Here is a 23,944-nt window from a genome sequence, read left to right on the forward strand (position 1 = left end):
TTTAGCTAGTGGACCTAAAAAAACTGTTGAAAGTGTGCTCACTATAAGCAAATAGGAAGCATTTCTTCGTTGTCCTTCATTGTCATCCTTCAACAGGCAAATGAATATCTCAAAAAAATGGCAAGCTTTGCTCCAACATTTGCAGCAGAAAAGAGATTCTGTTGGAGATATTGTGGACACACTTGATGTTCTCAAAGACACAGAACTGATCTCTCTGGACCTCATAGAGCTACAGGTTAGTATTTACAATTATTTAAACTGTTATTTATTAAATATAATTTAATTTCAGAAACATAAAGCTCTTCTAAAATATACAGTGGATATAAAAAGTAGACAATCTCCTGTTTTTTTTTATGTAAAAAATAACCCAAAATGAATTGTTTTAGTAACCTGGTTGTAACAAACTTTATCTAATACCTTAATAAAAATAGCTCTTTTGCAGCACTTTGGGTAACAGTCAATCAGCACATCTTGATTTGGTGATTTTTATCCACACTTTCATTTAGCAAAACTTCATTTCTATTGCATTTCAAGGGGAGAGTGTAAGGATTAGCTCTGACTCTCTGACCAACTGACTTTGCACAAAAGAGTGGAAAGTCATTTGGACCACATGACATAGTAGAAGCATGAAGATGTTAAGGAGAGATGGCAGTGGAGTTTTCAACAAGACATTGTGTGGAGAAGCAGTGTGCTGGTACTGGTTTTTAAGAATAAGGGAGATGTGCAGATATGCAGTAACTATAGGGGAAAAAGTTGATTATTCACACCATGAAGTTATGGGAAAGAGTAGTGGAAGCCAGGCTGAGAGAAAAGGTGACCATCTGTGAGCAACAGTGTGGTATCATGAAGAGGAAGAGCACCACAGACGCCTTATTTGCTTTGAGAATGTTGATGGAAAAGTATAGAGAAGATCAGAAGGAGTTGCATTGTGTGTTTGTGGATTTAGAGAAAGCGTACAACAGAGTGCCAAGAGAGGAGTTGTGGTATTGCATGAGGAAGTCAGGTGTGTCAGAGAAGTATGTGAGGGTGGTGCAGGACATGTATGAGGACAATGTGACAGCAGTGGTGTGCAGTAGGAATGACAGACTGGTTCAAGGTGGATGTGGGATTTCAGCAAGGATCGTCTCTAAGCCCTTTCCTGTTTGCAGTGGTGATGGACAGGTTAACAGAGGTCAGACATGAGTCTCTGTGGACTTTGATGTTTGCAGATGATATTGTAAATGGAAATAAAAGTCAGTGGGAGTAAGACAGAGTGAAGTGGACACTAAGTGGAGTGGTGCGGTTGCAGGGAGAAGAGGTGAAGAAGGTGGAGGATTTCAGGTACCTGGGGTCAACAGTGCAAGATAATGGAGAGTGTGTTAGAGAAATGAATAAAAGAGTCCAGGCAGGGTGGAGTGGGTGGAGAAGAGTAGCAGGAGTGATTTGTAATCAATGTATCTGCAAGAGTATAAAGGGAAGTTTATAGGACTGTGGTGAGACCTGCAATGTTGTATGGTGTAGAGACAGTGGCATTGAGTAAAAGACAGGAGGTGAAGCTGGAGTTAGCAGAGCTGAAGATGTTAAGATTTTCATTGGGAGTGACAAGGATGGACAGGACGAGAGGGACCGCACATGTAGGATGTTTTAGAGACAAGGTGAGAAAGGCCCAATTGAGATAGTTTGGAGATGTGCAGAGCAGGGACATGGAGTACATTGGTAGGAGAATGTGGAGGATGGAGCCACCAGGAAGTAGGAAAACAGAACGACCACCTGACTTTTCCTGCCACAAAGTTGAAGCTCCATGAAGATAAGGTTTACAAGAGTTGGACTTTTATAGAGCTCTGACCACATCCCTACTGAACATCTTTGGGATAAATTAGAATACTGACTGCATCCCAGGCCTCTTCACTCTTCATCATGATGTGACTTTATGAATGACCTTGTGGCTGAATATGTACAAATCTCCACAAGCACACATAACAGCAAATGGGAACAAAACATTTCCATAAACTTTTTGTTTTACCAGGGGGTGTGTAGACTGCAAACATAATAAAGGTGTTCATTGCAGTTAATCTCACTTTTTCCAGTGTGCTGTTTCACTTTTAGGTCCAAGCAGCATCTTCTGACCTAGGGAAGCAATTACCAGAGGTGGAAGATCTACTACAAAAACAAGAACTGTTGGACACCAAGATCTTCTCTCTTGGAGAATCACTGAGTGCTATCAGCAGTAGTGCCTTAAGGGGGAAACACAGGGATGATTCACAGGTTCAGAGGAGAGTGAAAGAGCTTAAATGCCAGTACGACTCACTTTTGGCTCTCAGTCGGAACAGGTAATGTCTACAAATAAATGAGTCTTAATTTTATTTTTGCTATTTGTGGTTCTCCAGTCTGGTATTGTCATAATCACACATAATTATACTATGTACTATGTGCTATTGTGGAAAAAAATTATGTTTGACATAACATTTATGGTTTTAAAGGAGGAGAGCCCTAGAAGGACAGCTGAAGCTCTTTGAGTTCTTTCATGACTGTGAGGAAGTGGAGGCTTGGATCTATGAAAAATGGCTTCTGGTGCAAGCAGCATCTTTGGGCAGAGACCTCACTCAGATTGAACAAGCAATTCTAAACCATAAGGTTGACCCTTTAAATAATAAAGAAAATGCTAAATACTTCCTACAATTAACGCAAACTAAGTTTTTCATTTTTGTTGTTCATTGTTGCATATACAGACTTTGGAAGCAGAAGTTCAGTCAGAGGAATCTCTTTGCTTCAAGCTTGTCTCCAGGGGACAAGAACTGTGTAGAGGGAGACACCCCAACGAGAGAGATATACAGAAATGGATCCGGACTTTGCAGAAACAGTGGCAGCAACTTAGAGACCAAGTTTCAAACCGCAAAAACAGACTGCATGCAGCCAACATTATCAAACAGGTTCTTGCTACTGATTCTACAGCTAACTGGTAGACCCACAACAGCCAGAATGTGCACGTTGTGAAACTCTTAGACTGTTTTATCATTATATGCATACAGACTCTGTTGTAACCATAAACAATATCTTTGCAGTATTTTGCTGATGCAGCAGAGGCAAACTCGTGGCTTAATGACCGCAAGCCCCTTCTAACTGATGAAGATTATGGAAACAATGAGATGAGCACCATTGCCCTGCTCCAGCGTCACCATAGACTGGAGAAGGAGATAGGGGCATATGCTTCAGAGATGAAGAGGCTCTCTGAGCAAGCCCAGAGTGCTGTCCAGTTAGCTCCACTAACAGTTAGTAAAAATAATTACAGTGTTAGCAATATTAAAAAACACCATTTAAAATCTTAAGCTATGAAACATTTAAAAACATATAAACAAGGATGGTGGAGCAGGAACTGAATTTTACGAAAAAACGTTGCATTTATTGGTTAGTCTTTTGACTTATGGGGAATGACAAAAAAAAAGAAAAATAATTAAAAAAACAAAAACAAAAAACGAAAGAAGCAGTGGAAATGGAAGTGGGTTTCCTCTGCAGGTGATTTGACCATAAGCATGCCCCCTGGTGGCTCCTTGTAGAGCTGTATCAGGCATGTCTCAGCATTTTTACCGCAGCAGCAGAAGGAAAATTAAAAAGTGAATGAGTGAGTGAGTGAGTGAATGAATGAATGAATTAAATAATGTTTTTTTTACTTATTATTTAAATTATATATATATATATATATATATATATATATATATATATATATATATATATATATATATATATATATATATATATATAACATATTATATTATATTATTATATAATAATAATATAAAATAATTGTATATAAACTAATATTATTAGGCCAAATGTAGCACTTCTTATAAAAGCCAAAATAATCATTATTTCTGTTCCATTCAGACAGAACCTCAGCAGACCATAATAATCCACTACAGTGATTCATCAGAAGATGAAAGGGAGACAGTGAAGAAAAAAGGAAGAATTTCAGTGAAAAGCAGAGAAAGCTCACACATCTTACCACAGCAGGAATTAAATGCCAAAATTAGGTTCAAATACAGAGGTGCAATTCACATGTATTAATGGATTGCTAATCTAATTCTTATAATACGATTCAAAATTTAACACATACAATTTTTCACAAATCTTTTTAGGGGTAAAATTAACCTGGGACCGTGGAGAAATGCTGACAATCCTCAGCAAAGATCAAGACGAAAAAATGCTTGTTCGTGATCGTAAAGGAAATGAACAACTGGTGCCTTCTACATACATTACAGTGCTTTCATCATCTGTAAGACCCTCCGCTGATCACAAAAATCCATTACATTGTTTTATATGACATATTGTACTTTTAAGTAATTTTTGACTGCATGCCCTTAATGTGTTAACAATTTTCTTTTGCTTGAATTATGAAAATGCAGCAAACCCTACCTGCACCTACAAATGTAGTTCCAGAAAACCAGAATCGGAAAGTAAGCAGGCCACGACGTACCCGTTCCATGCGGCGGGGAACTGCTGAAATCTCGACCACCTCCATGCCAGATCCTCATTTTCAGAAAGACACCATAGAAAATACACAGAGCAGCTTAGAGAAAGACTTTAACAATATCTGTGAACTTTTACAGGTGAATGAACACGTTTCTTCAAATGCTTACATTACATTAAAAATAAATGATCTATATTAGTGTATATATATATATATATATATATATATATATATATATATATATATATATATATATATATATATATATATATATATAGGTCTTATATTATGTTATGTTATATATTTTTGTATTTTAATATATTATATTATAATATATTATATCATATAGTTATATATTAAATAATATTAGTATATATTTATATCACATTATTACTTATATTTAAGTAAATACAAATCATAAATACAAATCTGAAATGTTTTAATCCAAAAAATACAGATTTAATTAGGGCAATATTGAAGCATCTAGGATTCTCAAAGAAAAGTACCTCTTCTTTTTCTTCTTTCGGCTGCTCCCATTATCCATCTCCATATTACTCTGTCCTCTACATCTGTTTCTGTCAAACCAACTACCTGCATGTCCTCCCTGACCACATTCATAAACCTGCAGTTAGAATTCTAATTTATCCCAAAAATATTCAGTAGGGTTGTTATGAGAGCTTTATATAGTCAGGTGGTCTTCCTCTTTTCCTCCTTTCTGGTGGCTTCATTCTCAGCATTCTCCTACCGATGTACTCCATGTCCCTCCCGTGCACATGTCCAAACCATCTCAATCATGCCTCCCTCACCTTGTCTCCAAAACATCCTACATGCGCTGTCTCTCTAATAATCGTGTTTCTAATCCTGTCCATCCCTGTCACTCCAAATGAAAACCTCAACCCTGCCTGCACTCTTTTCTTCACTTCTCTAACACACTCTCCATTACTTTGCCCTTTTGACCCCAGGTACTTAAACTCCTCCACCTCTTCTACCTGCAACCGCACCACTCCTCCACTTTCATTCCCCTTCTCTCCAGTGTGTACCTCCACCTCTCCAGGCTCTTCTCAAACTGCTCCCTACTCTCACCACAAATCACAATATCATCCACAAACATCATAGTCTATGGAGACTCCTGTCTGACCTCATACCATCAACCTGTCCATCATCACTGCAAACAGGAAATGGCTTAGAGCCGATCCTTGATGCAATCCAGCCTCCACCTTAAACCAGTCTGTCGTTCCTACTGCACACCACTGCTGTCACACATGTCCTGCACCACTCTCACATACTTCTCTGACACACCTGACCTCTTTACACAATACCACAACTCCTCTCTCTGTACTCTGTCGTACGCTTTTTTTTTTGCACACAATGCAACTCCTTCTCTATATTTTTCCATCAACATTCTCAAAGCAAATAATGGGTATGTAAGTATTACTGTCAGCTTACAATAAAATAGGTCACATTTATTTATTTATTTGTTTGTTTATTTATTTATGGAGGGAAGCCAATTGTGTATTATGCAACTGAAATTTAATAATTCTGAAATTCAAAATTGTTTGGTATTTGGAAATTGGTAAAAGATACAATTATACTTAATGGAACCTAATTCTTTTTCATAATTGACCATTGTTAAAATGTTAAGGTTCAGAGTATAACTAAATCTTATTTTTTACCTGTAGTATAAGAAAAAAATCTTGGATGAAACTTCTCGATTCCATCAGTTTAATAATGCCTGTGAGGAATTTGAGTCCTGGATGAAGGACAAGGAGAACATTCTTAATACATTCAGCTCCAGTTCTGAAAATACTGAGGCTGTGCAGGCTAAATATGAGGTAAAAAAAAAAAAAAAGATAAAATGCACTACAAATATTGCTTTTAATTTGTATGTATTTATCATACAACTTAATTTCTCTAATCCATTTCCACATGAAGAATTTTCTTACAGAGCTGGCCAGTGGGAAGGGGCAGCTTGAAGACATCACTAAACTGGGTGAAGAACTTGTGGAAAAGCAGCACAGCAAGAAGAGAAAGATTCAGTCCAGACAAGCTCAGGTCAAACAGAGGTAAGAGGAAGTGGTTTTCCACCCTATTGTTATCATAATGCCTTCAGAATCTACATATTTACTGTTACTGTAATAAAGCATGCAAAATACATGTAATATTGCATGCAAACATAAAATTCCATGTATTAAAAATCCTTTAATACTGAAGATGTCAGTGAATGCTGTACTAAACTGATAAAAAAAAATATATATACAGTATATACATTTTGTCCACAGGTGGGACCATATACAGGTCTTAAAAGATGAGATGGCTCAGGAACTGCTTAGCTCAGCTGATATCAAGTCCTTCTTGCACACTTGTGAAGATATGAAATCCCAGCTCCTGGAGAAACTGGTCCAGCTGGATATGCCTGGTGTGGGCAGCTCAGCTTCAGCACTCCAGGCTGAAAAAAAAAAACAGGCCCAAGCTGAAAGGGAGATCGAAGCTCTGGAGAGGAAGATAGAATACCTAAAGAGTGTGGCTAAAACGTAAGTCTGTGTGGCACACAGTATGAAGCCTAAAACCTAATGATAGATATTTTAGGGCATAATATAATAATTCTAAAATGATCCCTTAATTTTTTTTCCCCTTTCACTGTGTTTTTCCTACATATGTTACAGGAAGCGTGACTGCAGCCTGGCAGAAAGTGCTGCTATCATGGAGGAGGTGCATGCTTTGGAGAAGCTGCTGCTGCAGGTCAAGAGACAGGCTGCAAAAAGACAGAGCACTATAGAGGAGGCCCAACACCTGCAACTCTTTCAGAAGGAGTCCCGAGATCTGCTGCTGTGGTCTGAGGCAGCGGAAAAATGTTTGCTGGAAGAAGAGAACAGCTCGGATGTTTCCTCTGCTCTAGCCTTGTTGAATGAAAACCAGGAACTAAAGCTAGAGATTGAGCAGCAGAGAGCAAGGTTTTGATATAAAATACTGCACCAATTAATAAATAAATGTATAATTGTACAGTGATTTCAGAACAGCTGAAATCACTAAACTCAACTGCATTTTCTATTATAAAATATAGCATGGAAGAGATTAATTGTAGTCTAAACACTAGCATCAAATACTACACATTGCATCTAAGTTATAGGCCATTTATTTCAGATTGAAAAGCATGGAGAAGCTGGCGAAGTCTGTGGAAGCATCATCTGAAGACAAAGTTTCAAAGGATATCCAACAAACTTTGGCTCAATTGAACCAGGAATGGAGCAGGCTGGACAAACTTTGGTCCAGTCGAAACAAGCGGTTAGAGCAAGCACTCCAGCTTCAGAAGTGGAACAAAGATGCTGATCGAATAGATGCTACAATAGCTGGTCATGAAGCCAGGTTGAAGGTCAAAGACTTAGGGGTAAGATCATGTGTAATTTTTCGAGGAATGATTTATATTACAGCCATGCACAAAAAGAGTAATGGTGAAAATAATTTTTTTAACTGTTATGTTTCAGACAACTTTTATGTTAGCTTGACGATAAGGGCATGCATGTATGTATGTATGTATGTATGTATGTATGTATGTTTGTGTAGGATTCTGTGGATGGTGTTCACAGCTTGCTTGGACGCCAAGAGGAGCTGGAGTGTTTGCTTGTTGCTCTTGATCAAAATATAAGTCTTTTTAGAGACAGGAGTCAGGAGCTTATGGATGAAAGCCACTTTGCATCCAAACAGTAGGGATGGCCTTTCACTCTAAATTTCTGTTTTTCTGTATTTGCTTTTTGTATTTTTAAGTAATATGCTTCTGTTCTCTCAGGATTCAGCACCGATCTTGGGCCATTGAAGAACGAAACATGAAGCTCAAAGACAGCTGGAAACAAAGAAATCTGGAATTACTTGTCTCCAAAAAATATCAGGTATTAGTATATTGGATACTATATGTATATGTTCACTGACCTAAGTAGCATTATCCACTAAATAGGCAGGACTAATCAGTTCTAAAACTTTATAATATTAAATTTTAACTTCTAAATTTTTTGTCTCTGGCAGGAATTTTGCAGAGATGCTGAAGAGCTACTCATCTGGATGGAGGAGAAATTTACGATAGCCGAGGATGAATCTTACAGAGACCCAACTAACATCCTGCACAAACTTAAAAGGCATGAGGCAGCAGAAAAAGAGATGCAGGCCAATCAAGTCCTTCTTGACCGACTGATTGAGGTATGTTTAGGTATGAGTTAGATACTGAGGTACAGAATGTAAGAATTATAGAACAAAAATTTAAAAGTGAGGTGAACTTTGTGTATTTATCCCGAAAGAGCAAGCCTGTGCAAGGGACTGTGGCAAAAAAAACCTCCCTTAGATGCTTTGAGGACGAAACCTTGAAAGGACTCAGACTCAAAGGAAAACCCATCCTCATTTGAGTAATATCAAGCATGTGATTATACATCAGAGATGGCAAAAGTACAAAAATCCTTCATTCAAGTAGAAGTGCAGATACTTATGTTTTAAAAGACTGGTAAAAGTTGAAGTATTGACTATGGGCACTATGTCCTGAAGTAAAAATGAGCCATTACTACTAACTGTTTTAGTGTCACTCTGGTAACTGGACCTTGCATCATATTAATACATTTATACAAAATATTTTTTTTTGTTTGTTATCTAATGATTGTATCCAGGCTGAACAACCACCATATATAACACAAGCAGAGCAAAGATGATGATGATCAGGTGATCAGGAATGTCTCTCTTCTCAGTCATGTTTACATCGCTGACTCCCTCCGTCTCATCCACGTTAACCCCAGACTTTTTGTTGTCTTCTGCCTTGCTTGTTGTTAGCTTCAAAAGCTAGCAGACTTCTGTACTGATATCAGAAAAACCTACTTAGGTACATTAATGAAGGATTTGTACTTCATTACTTCCCATTTCTAATATGAATCAAACAAAGCAAAATACAAACACCAGAGAGTGAGAAATATCATTAGCACTCCGGTGAGTGTCATTATAAGTTATTTCTTTTCTACAGTATTATACAGTCAGTTGTAATTGTGAAACCAGGAGCTCCTATGCAATAAATTAGCTTAACATCTGAATTGAAAGGTGGATTCCAAGTGGAGTTGGTGAATCTCTAGATGGCTCAAGATCCTTGCAGGGTCAGCACCTTCTCTTTGAAGTCTTCATGAGGTGGGATTCTACTGGAGGTGGTGCAACCTCTAGATGCCTCAGGATCCTTGCAGAGTCAGCATCTTCTAAACTTTATGATGACTGGATGGGTAGAAGAAGAAAAACAGTGGAGAGGAATTAGCATAGCTTCTGTTTATAATATTAACAATCACAAGATAATAATGTGCATTTTATCAGACTTACTGGAGCACAAGGTTGTAATAAGTATTATGTGTTATGTGTGCCTGGCTAAAAAGATCGTCTCCGGGTTATGTTTGTAACCATGTTTCCCCCCCAGGGAATGAGACACTGCGTCAGAAAAGCTTTGGGAATGCCTCCGCATTGTCCACACTCTAAATCATGTGTATAATCAGTCCAATGCAAAGTGGGGCATCACCGGCAGGGTGACGTCTTGACCAGGAAGCTTAAAAGCACATGGAGTGAAACCAGCGCCAGCTTATGGAAAGAGAAGGAAGTGCTGCAGGGATGCAGCCAGTCTGACATAGAGATGCAGCTTCTTGTTCCCTCTGAGAACCATGGTTACATACATAACCTGGAGATGTTCCCCTTCAGAAAATCAAGCTTTGTCAGAAATGCTTTGGGAACGAGAGTTCAATCAAGCCAGACTGACCAAGCGCTGCCTAGTGTTTGACAGGTACAGCTAGGTCGAAGGACAGAGGGACCAAGATTTGCACAGAGGTCGAGGCTATAGAACCTGAAAACAGTCAGCGTTGCAAATGTCCTAGAGGGAGACTCCAGAGGACAAGAACATAGAGGCAGCCACACTTCGAGTGGAGTGCGCTCTGACCCCGAAAGGAGCAGAGGACTCAAAAGAAGAAGAAATAGCATCCACAATCTGTCTGCTGAGCGTCTGCTTATTTGCAGGGCGACCTCTCCTCGGGGGCCCATAGCAGACAAACAGCTGCTCCAATATACATCCACACATCCGAACTGTGGAGGAAGTCGGAGTGCAGGAAAACCAGGGAGGGGCAGTGCGATGTCTCTTCAGTCGCAAGAGATCCACCTGAGCTCTGTAAAATTGCTCCCAGATTTGCTACACCACATAGGGGTGAAGTTGAAATTCCCCAGGCCTTGGCCCTTGACATTTGCTCCCTGGTTTAAGTGGCCTGGGATATAAGCTGCCCGACAAGCAGCCCCACAGGGCGACGTGGGAGGAACACCATTGGATGTAATGCCATTGACTGCTTCTTCACCTGTTGACGACCACATTAACAGCGTCACTGAACTGGCCGGTCGGCACCAGCGGGGCATCAAGGAGAATAGCCCTATCCAAATTTGCCTCTCTGTGGAGAGGAGGGTGGCCATGTACCTGCCAATGGCCTTAGTGGTCTCTTTTGTAGTCCTCAGGGCTACTATACATTCCTACTATATTCGAATATAGTGACACCCTGGAACTGAAAGAGTCGGGAGGAATAAGGCCTATGGAGAACTCCATCAACCCCCTCTCTTTAGAGGGAGAAAGGCACCGAGAAAGGAGAAGCTTTAGGTCCTTGAACGCCACTTTGCCCCAGCTAAAGCAGGGCCACAAACACAAGGAGCAGGATCACCCTCCTCAAAGAGTGCTTTCCGGGAGTGGAGTATGTCATGCACATGCTCCCTCGAGAACCGACCTAGCATGCTCCACTCCCAAACATCGACACAGCGTATCCCCCCCATAATATAGCAGGGGCAAGGAGGAATGCGGGGCGAAAGCATTGCTTTTATGCTTCCTGGTTGTGACGTCACCCCGCCAGTGATGTGGATTCCTTTCCCTGTCCAATGCCATTTCCTTTATATTGGACTAAACATACACGTGGTCTGGAGGTCATAAATGAATGAATTAGCTTCTCTGCATCAGATATAGACAATATGTTTCTTATCTTAGCTATATTTATAAGGTGGAAGAAGGCTGTTTTTGTGTTATGTGTGACATGATTTTTAAAAGACAATTTGCTGTCTAAAATAACTCCCAGGTCTTTTACTGTTGAACCAGTAGTAACAATACGTCTTTCTAAATGCAGGTTGAATTGTTGGAGCTTCTTTGTACTGGCTTTTGGACCAATAAGCGATATCTTTTCTTATTAGAATTTAATAATAGAAAGTTATGTGTCTTCCAATCTTCTATTTCTTTAACCCACTCAGTTAACCGAGCCAACTGAGATGTTTTGTCTGGTTTTGATAAGATATACAGCTGGGTATCATCAGCATAACAATGAAAACTAATCCCATGCCTTCTAATGATATTTCCCAAGGGAAGCATGTATATTGTGAAAAGCAGGGGACCTAGAACTGAAGCTTATGACACCCCAAATTTTACTTACGTTAACCTGGATAGTTCTCCATTTGAATCAATATAATGATATCAGTCACACAGGTAGGCTCTTAACCATCTTATGCCTATGCCCTGTCCCTGAATGTCTGTGAAATTCTATAAGCGATCTATGAAAAGTAATGATCTATAATGTCAAATGCAGCACTGGCATCTAGTAAAACTAACAGAGAAATGTAGCCTTGGATCTAAGCTAAAAACAGGTCACTTGTGATTTTAACTTTAGCACTTTCTGTGCTATGAAATCTGACTGAAATCTGACTGAAATCTGACTGAACTCTTCAATGATATTGTTTTCTTGTAGACACAATATTTTCTAAAATCTTCGACATTAACGGAAGTTTTGAAATGCGACTATAATTTGATAGTTTGTTCATATTTAAATGAGTTTTATTAATAAGGGGCTTTATACCCTCCAACTTGAGGGGTTTAGGGACATGATCTAAAGAGAGCGAGGAGTTAATAATATTAAGAAGAGGCTCTTCAGCTTTATGTAACACTTCCTTCAGTAATTTAGTTGGAATTGGACCTAACAGATGTTTTTGGTTTAGCTGTAGTTCCTGTTATTTAATTTTTTTTCAGAGAAGAGATTCATAAAGTTCTCACTACCAAACTATGATGGAATAGTCTTTTCAGATATCAGATCTTTTGTTAATTTCCTTTGGATTGTTTGGGATCTTTTCTATAAATTTGATCAGGTGCTTGGCCCTAGCAACTTTTAAAACCTGTCTGTAGCGGAACATTCTGTCTTTGTATGCAATTCTAAAAACCTCTAATTTATTTCTCCATTTTCTCCTGTGAGGATAGTGCCTAAGCTGTTAGCCACTTTGTTGAAACAGATCAAGTTAATAACGCAGTGGTGCATGTAAACTGTTTGCTGTAGACAGTGTAATTAAAAAATTAACACAACCAAAGTAATCACCAAAAAGATCTTATAGCTCATGCACATCTTTATGGCTACAATCCACTGATTCTTTTGAACAAATATGGTTGTGATAAATTATCTGTGCCTCTTCAATGTTACGTTAAATTTGAAGTCATGTCTATAAATTATACTGGGTTTATTTTAAATGACAAGGCAGGAGAAGAAATGCTGTCTGAGGACCACTATAACAGTCAGAATATCCGGAGAAAGGCTCGGCAAGTGCACAGTAGATGGAATGAGCTCCAAAGAAAAATGGCAGAAAGAGGGAACAAACTAAGACAGGCTGGCCAACAGGAGCAACTCATGGAGCTACTTCAGGCAAGTTTATACTACTAATTTTGGTAGAAGACAAAATATATATATATATATATATATATATATATATATATATATATATATATATATATATATATATATATATATATATATATATATATATATATATATAAATAAAATTATTACTTGTTTTACATGTTTAAATTTCCACCTCAAAATACTCTTTTCTTATTTGTTTTCAATATCTATTTTTAATATATTATTTTTATTATAATATTTTTAAAGAAACATTGCTTAAAATAACTAATATATTCAAATGCTCATAACTTCTGGTTTTGAATTAACACATGATTCAAACATCATATGTCAATACTTATATATTAAGACAATTTAAAGATATTAAAGACGTTAAACTTAAGGCTACATTTCTCATTATAAATTGTGAAAAGAACAAAAGAACAATAACTTGAGCACATCATTTCAGGACTCAAAAATAAAAATTGAGGAAATTCAGCGGATGCTGCAGCATGCACCTAAAGGCCATGACCTTCGCTCGAGTCGAATGCTCCTGAAGGAACACAAGCAAGTTGAGCAGGAAGCTCAGGACCTTGCAGATAAAATGAACTCCATTGTCACCCATGCCAAACATCTGGCTACAAACCATTTTGACTCCCAAAGAATCCTTGATGAGACAGACATGTACCTGAAACTGTGAGTTCTTCTGTTAAAATGTTCTATGGCCAGTGTTTCTTCTGGAATGCTTTACAGTGTTTTACAGAGCTTTGAAGAATTTGATCATAAAATGGATCTTGTCTATTTAATACATATAGGTCATATTAGTCCATTTTATTTTATTAACTCATTTTCTTAAGCATCATTTTTTGTTTGTTTATGTTTGTTAGGTTTAAGTCTCTTGGAAAACCTCTGAATCAGCGCAGAAACCAGTTAGAAGAAGACGTGGCTCTCTACAGCTTTTACCACGATGTAGACTTGGAACTTTCTTGGATTGCTGAACATGACCCTGTAGCAGATACCAGTAGTTATACCAAATCTTTGGTTGGGGCCATCAACCTCCTCCAGAAACACAAGGTATAATTGAAGAAATAAGTAATGGGATGTCAGAAAATAGATTAATGGAGCTCTTAAACAGACAAGCATAAAAGCTATTCTTCGAATTCAAGCAAGCTGAATTTATTGTTTGTGTGTGTGTGTGTGTGTGTGTGTGTGTGTGTGTGTGTGTGTGTGTGTGTGTGTGTGTGTGTGTGTGTGTGTGTGTGTGCATGTGTGTGTGTGTGTGTGTGTGTGTGTGTGTGTGTGTGAAAGAGAACTCTTCTATACCGATGAGAGTTATTACTACTTTCATGCATTTCAAATTTATTCAGCTGCCCTGCAATATAGAATGAGAAAAGTTTGAACAGATGCAGTGGCTTTATGCATGCTTTCATCACTGCCTATATTATTTTTTAAATTCTGTTTAAGAGCTTATTCTCACACATAAGCCTATATTGAAACCCAACAGGAGCTGCAAGCAGAGGTGGCTGGCCATAGACAGTATCTTAAGCGCATTCTGGACAGAGGCAGGGCTATGGGGAACCAAGAAGTACACCAAAGGTGCAAACATTTGTCTGCAGCTTGGGAAAAACTTGAGGATGCTTGTGAAAAACGCTCTTTTCACCTCAACAAAGCAATCAAAAGAGAACAGGTACTATCCACACCCCTGTAGCCTACAGCAATCCCTATGTTTCATTATAATGTGTGAATATATTTATATATTATTACATGCAGATCTTGCTTGATTGTGCTGAATTAGAAGTCTCCTTATTTGAAACATCAGCTTTGGTTAGCACTGACTATGGCAAAAATGAATTAGCCACGCTGAGCCTTGTGAAGCAGCATAAAGTAAGTAAAAATTGTTCCTGGGTTAATAAGTTCATAACATGTTAGCCAGTCAGGTATGTGCCTTTTGGGGGTAATTAGCTACTCATTAATGTGTGCAGATTGTGGAGGGGCAGATTGAGGTACTTTCTGCCCAGGTGGATGAACTAAAGTCCAGTGTGGACCAAGCTGTACAAGCATGGGGTTTAGAAGAAGTTAAGAGACCTTACAACCACATCAGATCTCAGCTAACTGAACTACAGCACTCAGCAGCAGTAAGGTAATTGGCAAAAAAAAAATCCACAATTTTATACTGTGTAATAATATTTAATGTATTGTAAAAAATAAAATAATTTGTTCAACAGAGGACAAAGGGTCCAGGATGCCCTCCATTTGAATGAATTTAAGAGGGAGTCCTCAGAACTGGAAGAGTGGATCTTACAGGAGCGACTAATTGCCTCATCTGACAACTATGGCTCTGATTATGAACATGTCCTGGTGAGATACATAGAAAAAAACTGAAACTTTAAACTTAATCTGTGCAATTTATTGTTGTGTCTATGACAATGAGCTTTATTGAATACGACGATAAACTTGAGTGTCACCTGATCTATGACAGCACCTGCAAAGAAGGTTTGAGATCTTTCTGAAGCAGCTAGATGTGGGTTGGGAGAGGATGCGTTCATGTCAAGAGCTGGCTCACAGACTCATAAAAAACAACCATCCTGAGAGAACATTCATTCAAGAAACACATGGGCTACTAAGGTAAATTAATTCAAGAAACACAGTGGGTACTAAAGTGTCAGCACACAAATCATTTATTTTAAAACATTGCAGTGCAGCATCTACAGAAACCTATTAGACAAAAATATTAGGTTTGGTTTACCTTCATTGTCACAAAAAACAATAATTGCAGTTAGCGTCCAACTAGTATTGCAAATAGCAAATTAAGTAAATTTAATAGTTTATAGTTATGTATATTGTACAGGGTAAACAGTATGGTGTATATCAGTATTGCAAATGGCATTAGGTTTGTTCAAGTAAATAAGAATTACGGTGCAGTCGATTAAACTAGATATTACATGTTGTATTACCATGGTTACACGATACTTTGAAATAGCATTTTCTTCTTCTTTCAGCTGCTTCCATTAGGGGTTGCCACAGCGGATCATCTGTCTCCATACTATTCTGTCCTCTACATCTGTCTCTTTTAAACTAACTACCTGCATGTCCTCGTTCACCACATCCATAAACCTCCTCATTCACGACATCTATAAACCTCCTCCTTGGTCTTCCTCTTTTCCTCTTTCCTGGTGGCTCCATCCTCAGCATTCTCTTACCGATGTATTCCATGTCCCTCCTCTACACATGTTCAAACCATCTCAATCAGGCCTCTCTCACTTCCTCCCTAAAAGGAGGTCCACCCTACATGCGCTGTCCCTCTAATATCTCCTGTCTTTTACTCAGTGCAATTGTCTTTAAAACATACAACATAGCAGGTCTCACCACATTCCTAAAAACTTTCCCTTTCACTCTTGCAGATACCCTTCTATCACAAATCACTCCTGCCACTCTTCTCCAACCACTCTGCCTGAACTCTTTTCTTTACTTCTCTAACACACTCTTCATTACTTTGCACTGTTGACCCAGGTACCTGAACTCCTCCACCTTCACCATCTCTCCCTCTCCCTGCAACCGCACCACTCCACTGCCCTCCCTCTCAGTTACACTCATGTACTCTGTCTTACTCCTACTGACTTTCATTCCCCTTATCTCCAACATGTATCTCCACCTCTGCAAGCTCTTCTCTGCTCCCTACTCTTACCACAAATCACAATATCATCCACAAACATCATAGTCCACGGAGACTCCTGTCTGACCTTGTCTGTCAACCTGTCCATCACCACTGCAAACAGGAAAGGGCTTAGAGCCAAACCTTGATGCAGTCCAGCCTCCACCTTAAACCAGTCTGTCGTTCCAACTGCACACTTCACTGCTGTCACACAGTCCATATACATGTCCTGCACCACCCTCTCACACTTCTCTGACACACCTTACTTCCTCATACAATACCACAACTCCTCACTCGACACCCTGTCGGTCTCTACCTTAAAATAGCATCTAATGTGTGTAAAATATTACCCATCTACCTTTAACGTGAATTTTTTTATATTTCAATAAGCTTTTTTTATTGTTTTATGGCAGAGAATCATGGAAAGAGCTGCAGAATTTGGCCAAAAGTCATACAAAAGAATTGTGTAATTCAGAGGAATGTTACAGGGTCTGCAAAGATTTGTCTGATGCCCTTGGACTCATAGAGGTACTGAAATCCAAAATATATTAAGGTAACCTTAAAAATCCAATTGTTTTATTAGTGTGGTAACCTTTGACTCTATCTGCAATCCAACAGGACAGATACAAGTGTATTCCTGATGACATTGCTAAAGACCTGAAAGGGGTTGAATTGCAGCTAAGGAAGCATGAGTCATTGGTAAATGAGTTGGTGGGAAATGAGCAGCAGGTACTGAGAACATCCAGATTTTTACCTCAAAGGATACAATCAAACTTAATGACTGAAGTGATTTTGATCACAAATTATGCCATTTATATTTAATTTCTGTGTGTTTGCTTTGGTATTTTTATAGATGCAGGTGCTACTGGACACTGCAGACTCAATTTTAGAACAATGCTCCTCAGAACTAAGAAGTAAGATACAGGAGGAACAGCAAGAGGTAGTGGAAAGTTGGGAGAAGCTCCGCATGTACATGGAGCAAAGGGAGCAAGACCTGCAGCTTGCAAAACAGCATCATATTTTCCTCAAGACAGTAATTCTCTCCCCACTCTCTCTTTCTCTTTCACATACACTCAGTTTTATTTTGTACTTGGTATAGAATGAGTACAAAATATTTACGAATAAAGAAACATCGCTAGGTTACAAATGTAACCATAGTTCCCTGAGGGAATGAGACGCTGCGAAATGGTCGATGCGTACTGTCAGGGTGGATGGAGCCAAACTTTTTGCGAATTGTCCTTGGATAAAATCCAGCACTGAGCCAACCGGGCAGTGGGCAGCCTCTGCCATGCCTCAGCCATGGCATCCAGACCCAGTGGGGCTGCAGGAGTAAGGGAGAACCAGAGGGGGCATTGCGATGTCTCTTGAGACGCGAACAGATCCCCTGGGCTTTACCGAATCTCTCCCAAATATGCTTGACCATGAGAGGTTGTGGCCGACATTCCCCAGGTCTCAACCCCTGCCTTAACAGGGTGTCTGTTGCTTTGTTCAACTGACCTGGGATGTGAGCTTCTCTCAATAAGAGGAGTTTCCCCTAGGCCCACAGTAGGATCTGGTGCGCCAGCCTATACAGGGGGCACAAGCACAGACCTCCCTGATGGTTGATGTAAGAAACCACTGTGGTGTTGTCCTTACTGATCAGCACGTGGTGGAGAAAATGCTTCAACGATAGGAGCACGGCCAGCATCTCAAGGCAATTGATGTGCCAAAATAGATGGGACCCTTCCCATAGACATGACCATGAGTCATAGCAGTTTCTGGAACTGCTGGACAGTGAGAGGCTGTCCTTCCCTGACCTTCCTGATGGCTATAAGGATGGCCACAATGGGGGCAGGGGAAAGCTGCGTGCACAAAGTAGTCAAATCACATATAAAGGCGAGATAAGTGGTTCTCTGTAATAGAGTAAGCACACTCTTCATGCTGTTCAGCCGAAACCCCAAAACCTTAAAGTGAGCGAGAACGACATCTCGATGCCGGACCGCTAACTGCTCTGATCAAGCTAACATCAACCAATGGCAGATATAGTTAAGGATGCGGATGCACTGAAGTCTCAGGGAGACCAGAGCCGCATCAACACATTTTGTGATGGTGCTTGGTGAGAGGGCAAGGCCAAATGGAAGAACCTGATACTGGTAAGCTTCAGCTCCGAAAACGAACCCCAGGAACTTTCTGTGAGAAGAAAGGATGGATACATGAAAGTACGCATTCTTTAGATCTACCGTAAAACAGTCCTTGGATCTGATTTGAGACACGACCTGCTTGAGGGTCAGCATCCTGAACCTAGGTCTCACAAGTGAGTGGTGACATAGCTCCAAAATACAATGCAACCCACCGTCCTTTCTGAGAACTATGAAGTACCGGCTGTAGAACCCGGGCTCTCGTTCACTGAGCGCCACACAGGATCACTGACAGGGGGAGTGTGAGTCGCGACACTGGGATGGGAGGGGATGGGTTGGAGTTTGGGGTTGTACCTGCTAAGCAGTCCCATGAGAGAGGCGTGGGAGGTACTGCGCAGGGTTTTCGTGCATAATGTCGGGGTCTTTAAGGAGAGAAATAGCTCACAAGCGTCTCTTCAACTTACAGCATCGCTCCATACCCATGTACTTTCCTCCCCATGACGTGTGAATACAACGTCAAAGGGGCTGTAGGGGCTTCGCCCATGACCATGACACCTCAGTGTGCAGGTCTGAAAAGAAGGAGAGACCCCGACATGAAGGTTGCGCCCGGTTTTAGAGACCGCTCGACCAGCTTACTAGAAGGAGGAACCTTTTTTTTTTACCTCGAGGAGTGCTCTCCGGTGGCACAATAAGTGCGGCGCAATATGCGCAGATCATGCACAGAATGTGCAGCTCATGCACAGAATGCGCCCCCAACTCCATAGCTCTTTGAGCCTAGCTCACAAAGCGCGCCCCCCCTCCTCCTCAGATAGGCTTCCGAGCCTGTGTGCGAGTGCTGGACCAAGCAGGTGAGGTTGGAGAAAGGGACAAGCCCATCTCGAAACCCTCTGCGAGCTCCATTTTCATGCCCTAGAAACTGCCACGCCGTGAGGAGCGCGAGCTCTCTCCTTGGAGTGTGCCGCTCGGGAATATATATATATATATATATATATATATATATATATATATATATATATATATATATATATATATATATATTTTTTTTTTTTTTTTTCCTGACGAACAATTGACTGACAATTAAACACATACATACAGAGCGCTTCGCGAACAAACAGAAGCTGACGCTCCATGTGCATGTGCTCCATGTGTTTATACTTCCTGGTCGTGACAGTTTGAGTTCCTGAAAGGCAACTAAGCCATAAAACAATTTATAACAATGAGGTTATTTGATATGGTGAATGTTGTGTTTTTGAAAAAGTAATAATAAAGAAAATGTTTATTTAAGTTTTATATAAGGTAAAGTTTATTTAAAATGAAAGAAGAGGTCTCCTTTTTTAAATAAGTAATTGGCAATAAAAAGTAAAACTGCCCTCAGCCGTGCATCACACCATTTAATAGCTCATTATTCTCCTGTTTTCCTGTTTACTTTACTCATAAGAAATAGTTTACAACACATGGCGAAATATTTTATTATTAATATTGAAAAGAAGACAGGTGGTTGTAACCAGAATTTATACCTCTGTTTCTTTGCCACTTTTTGTCCTTAGGTACAGGATTATTCTTTGTGGTGTGCTCAAGTGCTGAGTGGCATAAAGGCAGAGGAGTCTGTCCGAGATGTGGCCACATGTGATCTTCAGCTTTTACAGCATCAGCAGCTGTGGGCTGAGATTGTAGCCCATGAAGAGACATACGCTCAGGCAGTAGCTATGGGTCAGCGCCTACTAGAGCAAGATATTCCCATTCCACAGGAAGTGAATATTCCTTTTGTCATTTCTTATGTCTACTTATATCTAGTATTCCTGATGGTCACATTTTTTTTTTGAAAGAGTAAGGCATACTGTAAACATACTGCCAGGTATGCTGTTGAATGCCAGCGGTTGTGAAGTAAATGTTAAGTAAACCGCATTTTTCTGTACAGTAATTTTTACAAAAGGGTTGTCCAGTGTCCACATAGCCAACATTTTCACTGTTCTGCTGCTGCTCAAATTGTAATTTCAGCACTAATGGCTAAATAAGAAATCTCTTGTAATAACTTCATCATTTCAGTAATTATTATTAACATTATACAATGTTAGATTGGCCAACAAATAGTGATATATTTCCAATTACCTGGACATAAAGAAAGGGTACATAAGATAGGGGATGGGGTGGGTTTTCTAGTATGTGTTAATACAAAATACCTGTAACTGTGTTCAAAATGATTGGGCTAATTGGGTCAGCTTTTTATTGGGAACAATATATTGAGCATATAAATACTGGCATTTTCCCATATTTTTTTTTATTATTGTTCATACAACTCCAACACAAAATTGATAGGTTGTAAACATTATTGAAATATTGTTTAAAAAAAATTTCACAAGCTTATTAAAAGCTATAAATATGCCTTTTTATCTTTAGGTCCAAGACAAGCTGAGAGCTTTGCAGGGTGAAAGAGACAGGCTGTTAGCTAATTGGGAATCCAAGCAGAAATGGCTGGAGAACACCCATCAGGAACAAGTGTTTTACAGAGACATTGAACACATGGAGAAGATCACCAACTCCCAAGAAGTGAGTCACTCAAATATGAGATTCAATATAGTTTAGGTGTTAGATTTCCTTTATAATATTTTACTGCAAAGTAAAACAATTTAATGACTTGGCAAAGCTTTCAGGCAAAGGTCTATATCTATTAAGAAGACACCTGTAAGTAAGTGAACACTTGGCCGTTTCAACATTGTGAATTCTGCAGTGAATATGCCAGAAAAATCTGGAGACATCATTTATTGTTTGGAGTTATATTGTCAAGAAACTAAACATGCTGGTGATACATGACAGATAGTTTATGTTTAATGATGGCCCACAGTTATACTGCAACGTGTTTAACAGGTCCAGCTGAGAAACAGTGATTTGGGGTCAACAGTGGATGAGACAGAGTCTTTAATCAAACGCCATGAAGCCTTTGAAAAACTTCTTAGCACTCAAGAAGCCAAAGTTGGTACCATACATTTAATATATTTTCATGTGAACAATTGACTTGCAACTTGCCAATTAGCTATTCTTGTGAATTTTTAGTAACAGTTTGCTTCTATTCTTCTAATAATTTTGTTATAGTCAGGACTCAATCAAATATTCTATTAGGCAGTTCATCATAATTTATCAATATAACTATGTGTACTTTTTAAAATATTGAATGATTGTCCTTTTTGCAGATGGCTGCTCTTCAGGAATCAGCTGAACATTTGAGCAAAGGAGGGGTGATGAGAAAAAAAGGAAACTACAAATACACCCTGAACTCTCTCAGAGAACGGAGGGAGCGTATTAAAGATCTGTCTATTAAACGCAGGAAAGAACTTGAGCTCTCTATGCTTCTTTGCATCTTCACCCGTGATGCTTCTGAGGTACAGTCTTCGTCTCAAGTTACCATAGCAATAAGGGGAATATTTTCTTTTATAGTTCAAACAATCTAACATAAATTGTAATTCAGGCTGAGGAATGGGTGTCAGAGCACATGCAGAAAATGCAGGAGGATTCCAAAATGGACCTGAGCAACTTTCAGGCCAAGATGAAGCTATTGCAGAAGCATCAGGTGTTTGAGGCAGAGATTCTGGCTCATGGCAAAATAATTGACTCTGTCCAGCAGGTGAGGCCAGTTGCACCTTACTGGTATATTCGGTATATACTGTAAATGCTTCACATGTACTATGACAGATCTTTAGGTTTGACAATATTTTCATATACTTGATTCTACCAATTCCATCAGACTGGAGAAGAGTTGGTCTTTCTTCGTCATCCAAAGTCCAAGCAGGTAAAAAACAGCATTTTCACTTTGATTGCTCACTGGGAGGCTCTGAAAGAAGCCATCTCTGCCCGGGGGAAAGTTTTAGAAGACCACCGTGACTTTCTAAAGTTCCTCCAGAAAGTGGAGCAAGTAGAAGTTTGGATCAGGCAGAAGGTAAGAAAGAATCATGTTTGATGACTCATGGTTAAACTCCTGCTTAAAAATGTGTTAATTATTTAATATAGACTTCCCTTTAACTTATTCCTTCCTGTCTAGGAGGTCATGATTAATGTTGGAGATCTTGGGGAGGATTATGAACATTGCCAACAACTACAAAAGAAACTAAGTGAGTTCAGAAGCTCCAGCCCTGGGGTAAGTCACATGATGTGAAGACTAATAAATATTATATTTTTACTGTTATTTATGAAAAGTTGTGGAGTAACCAAGACACATTCAGTACAAACATTTGTGTCCAGGGATTATTATTTATTATTTCTTTAAATTATTGTTATTAATACTATTATTAGTATTAATAGAGTTCTGCACATGTCATTCTGTGAGAGTGTGTGGAAATCCGCAATGAATAAGCACATTTTTATTGTTTAGCAGGAGTGCAAGGTGCACAATTTTCAAAATGTGCACAAAAAGGGGTTTTTGTTTGTTCAGTGTAGCCCATGTCACACAAACCAGGAGTTAGCAGTAGCAACATTTAAAAACTTCAACTATTTAAGAACTTTATTATTAATAAGCATTGTAAATATGTACATTTTAACTGTTTCTATGAAGGTAATAAAATTGTTTGTTATAAAGTGTTGGCTTGAATACCTTTTATTAATCTTTGGCAGGATTTGACTGTTGATGATGCTCATATCAAGACAATCAATAACCTGGCTGATCGACTTGAAAGACAGAATTGTGACGAGCTGTTTACTGTGAAGAAACGCAGACAGCAATTGAATGAAAGGTCAGTTAGGAAGCATTTGAATAATATTAACTAGCACCCTCTGATTTCCATTCATCATTAGACGCTTTTACTAGTTTAAACAAGCATTCATTAGCATACCCACATAGGTGCTGTGTTCATTGCTTCTGCTGACAGATGGAGTCATTTCCATGGAAACCTAAGCAGCTATAAGAGGAAATTAAAAGAAGCAGTGGAGGTCCACTCTCTGATCCGTGATCTTGAGGAAGTCAGGGAAAGGGCAAGTGAAAAGGTAAGGCTGTTTTCTATTGTTTTAAAGTAAGATAATTATCATGATTTTTTTCAGTGTCGTTTGGACTTTATTCCAGTACCAGAGC

General features: G+C 39.2%; 1 protein-coding gene across 3 annotated transcripts in view; it reads left to right on the forward strand.

Moving 5' to 3' along the window:
• Positions 1-23,944, forward strand: part of sptbn5 (spectrin, beta, non-erythrocytic 5) — a 52,929-nt gene that overhangs the window by 9,370 nt on the left and 19,615 nt on the right. For all 3 annotated transcript variants that reach the window (XM_083550589.1, XM_083550590.1, XM_083550591.1), the window contains 36 exons: positions 97-235; positions 2,086-2,309; positions 2,460-2,613; positions 2,709-2,909; positions 3,042-3,248; positions 3,862-4,021; positions 4,113-4,249; positions 4,380-4,583; positions 6,124-6,276; positions 6,377-6,507; positions 6,724-6,975; positions 7,108-7,395; positions 7,586-7,829; positions 8,006-8,145; positions 8,229-8,328; positions 8,462-8,632; positions 12,982-13,146; positions 13,589-13,815; positions 14,007-14,193; positions 14,624-14,806; positions 14,890-15,003; positions 15,102-15,259; positions 15,345-15,477; positions 15,599-15,744; positions 17,185-17,299; positions 17,390-17,500; positions 17,625-17,804; positions 20,436-20,639; positions 21,286-21,435; positions 21,754-21,858; positions 22,077-22,265; positions 22,352-22,507; positions 22,628-22,819; positions 22,922-23,017; positions 23,491-23,609; positions 23,745-23,859. In XM_083550589.1, the coding sequence (XP_083406715.1) occupies positions 97-235; positions 2,086-2,309; positions 2,460-2,613; positions 2,709-2,909; positions 3,042-3,248; positions 3,862-4,021; positions 4,113-4,249; positions 4,380-4,583; positions 6,124-6,276; positions 6,377-6,507; positions 6,724-6,975; positions 7,108-7,395; positions 7,586-7,829; positions 8,006-8,145; positions 8,229-8,328; positions 8,462-8,632; positions 12,982-13,146; positions 13,589-13,815; positions 14,007-14,193; positions 14,624-14,806; positions 14,890-15,003; positions 15,102-15,259; positions 15,345-15,477; positions 15,599-15,744; positions 17,185-17,299; positions 17,390-17,500; positions 17,625-17,804; positions 20,436-20,639; positions 21,286-21,435; positions 21,754-21,858; positions 22,077-22,265; positions 22,352-22,507; positions 22,628-22,819; positions 22,922-23,017; positions 23,491-23,609; positions 23,745-23,859 (5,950 nt within the window). The remainder of the gene's footprint in view (positions 1-96; positions 236-2,085; positions 2,310-2,459; positions 2,614-2,708; positions 2,910-3,041; positions 3,249-3,861; positions 4,022-4,112; positions 4,250-4,379; positions 4,584-6,123; positions 6,277-6,376; positions 6,508-6,723; positions 6,976-7,107; positions 7,396-7,585; positions 7,830-8,005; positions 8,146-8,228; positions 8,329-8,461; positions 8,633-12,981; positions 13,147-13,588; positions 13,816-14,006; positions 14,194-14,623; positions 14,807-14,889; positions 15,004-15,101; positions 15,260-15,344; positions 15,478-15,598; positions 15,745-17,184; positions 17,300-17,389; positions 17,501-17,624; positions 17,805-20,435; positions 20,640-21,285; positions 21,436-21,753; positions 21,859-22,076; positions 22,266-22,351; positions 22,508-22,627; positions 22,820-22,921; positions 23,018-23,490; positions 23,610-23,744; positions 23,860-23,944) is intronic.

The sequence above is a fragment of the Silurus aristotelis genome (assembly GCF_946808225.1).
Source record: "Silurus aristotelis genome assembly, chromosome: 9".
Classification (NCBI taxonomy): domain Eukaryota; kingdom Metazoa; phylum Chordata; class Actinopteri; order Siluriformes; family Siluridae; genus Silurus; species Silurus aristotelis.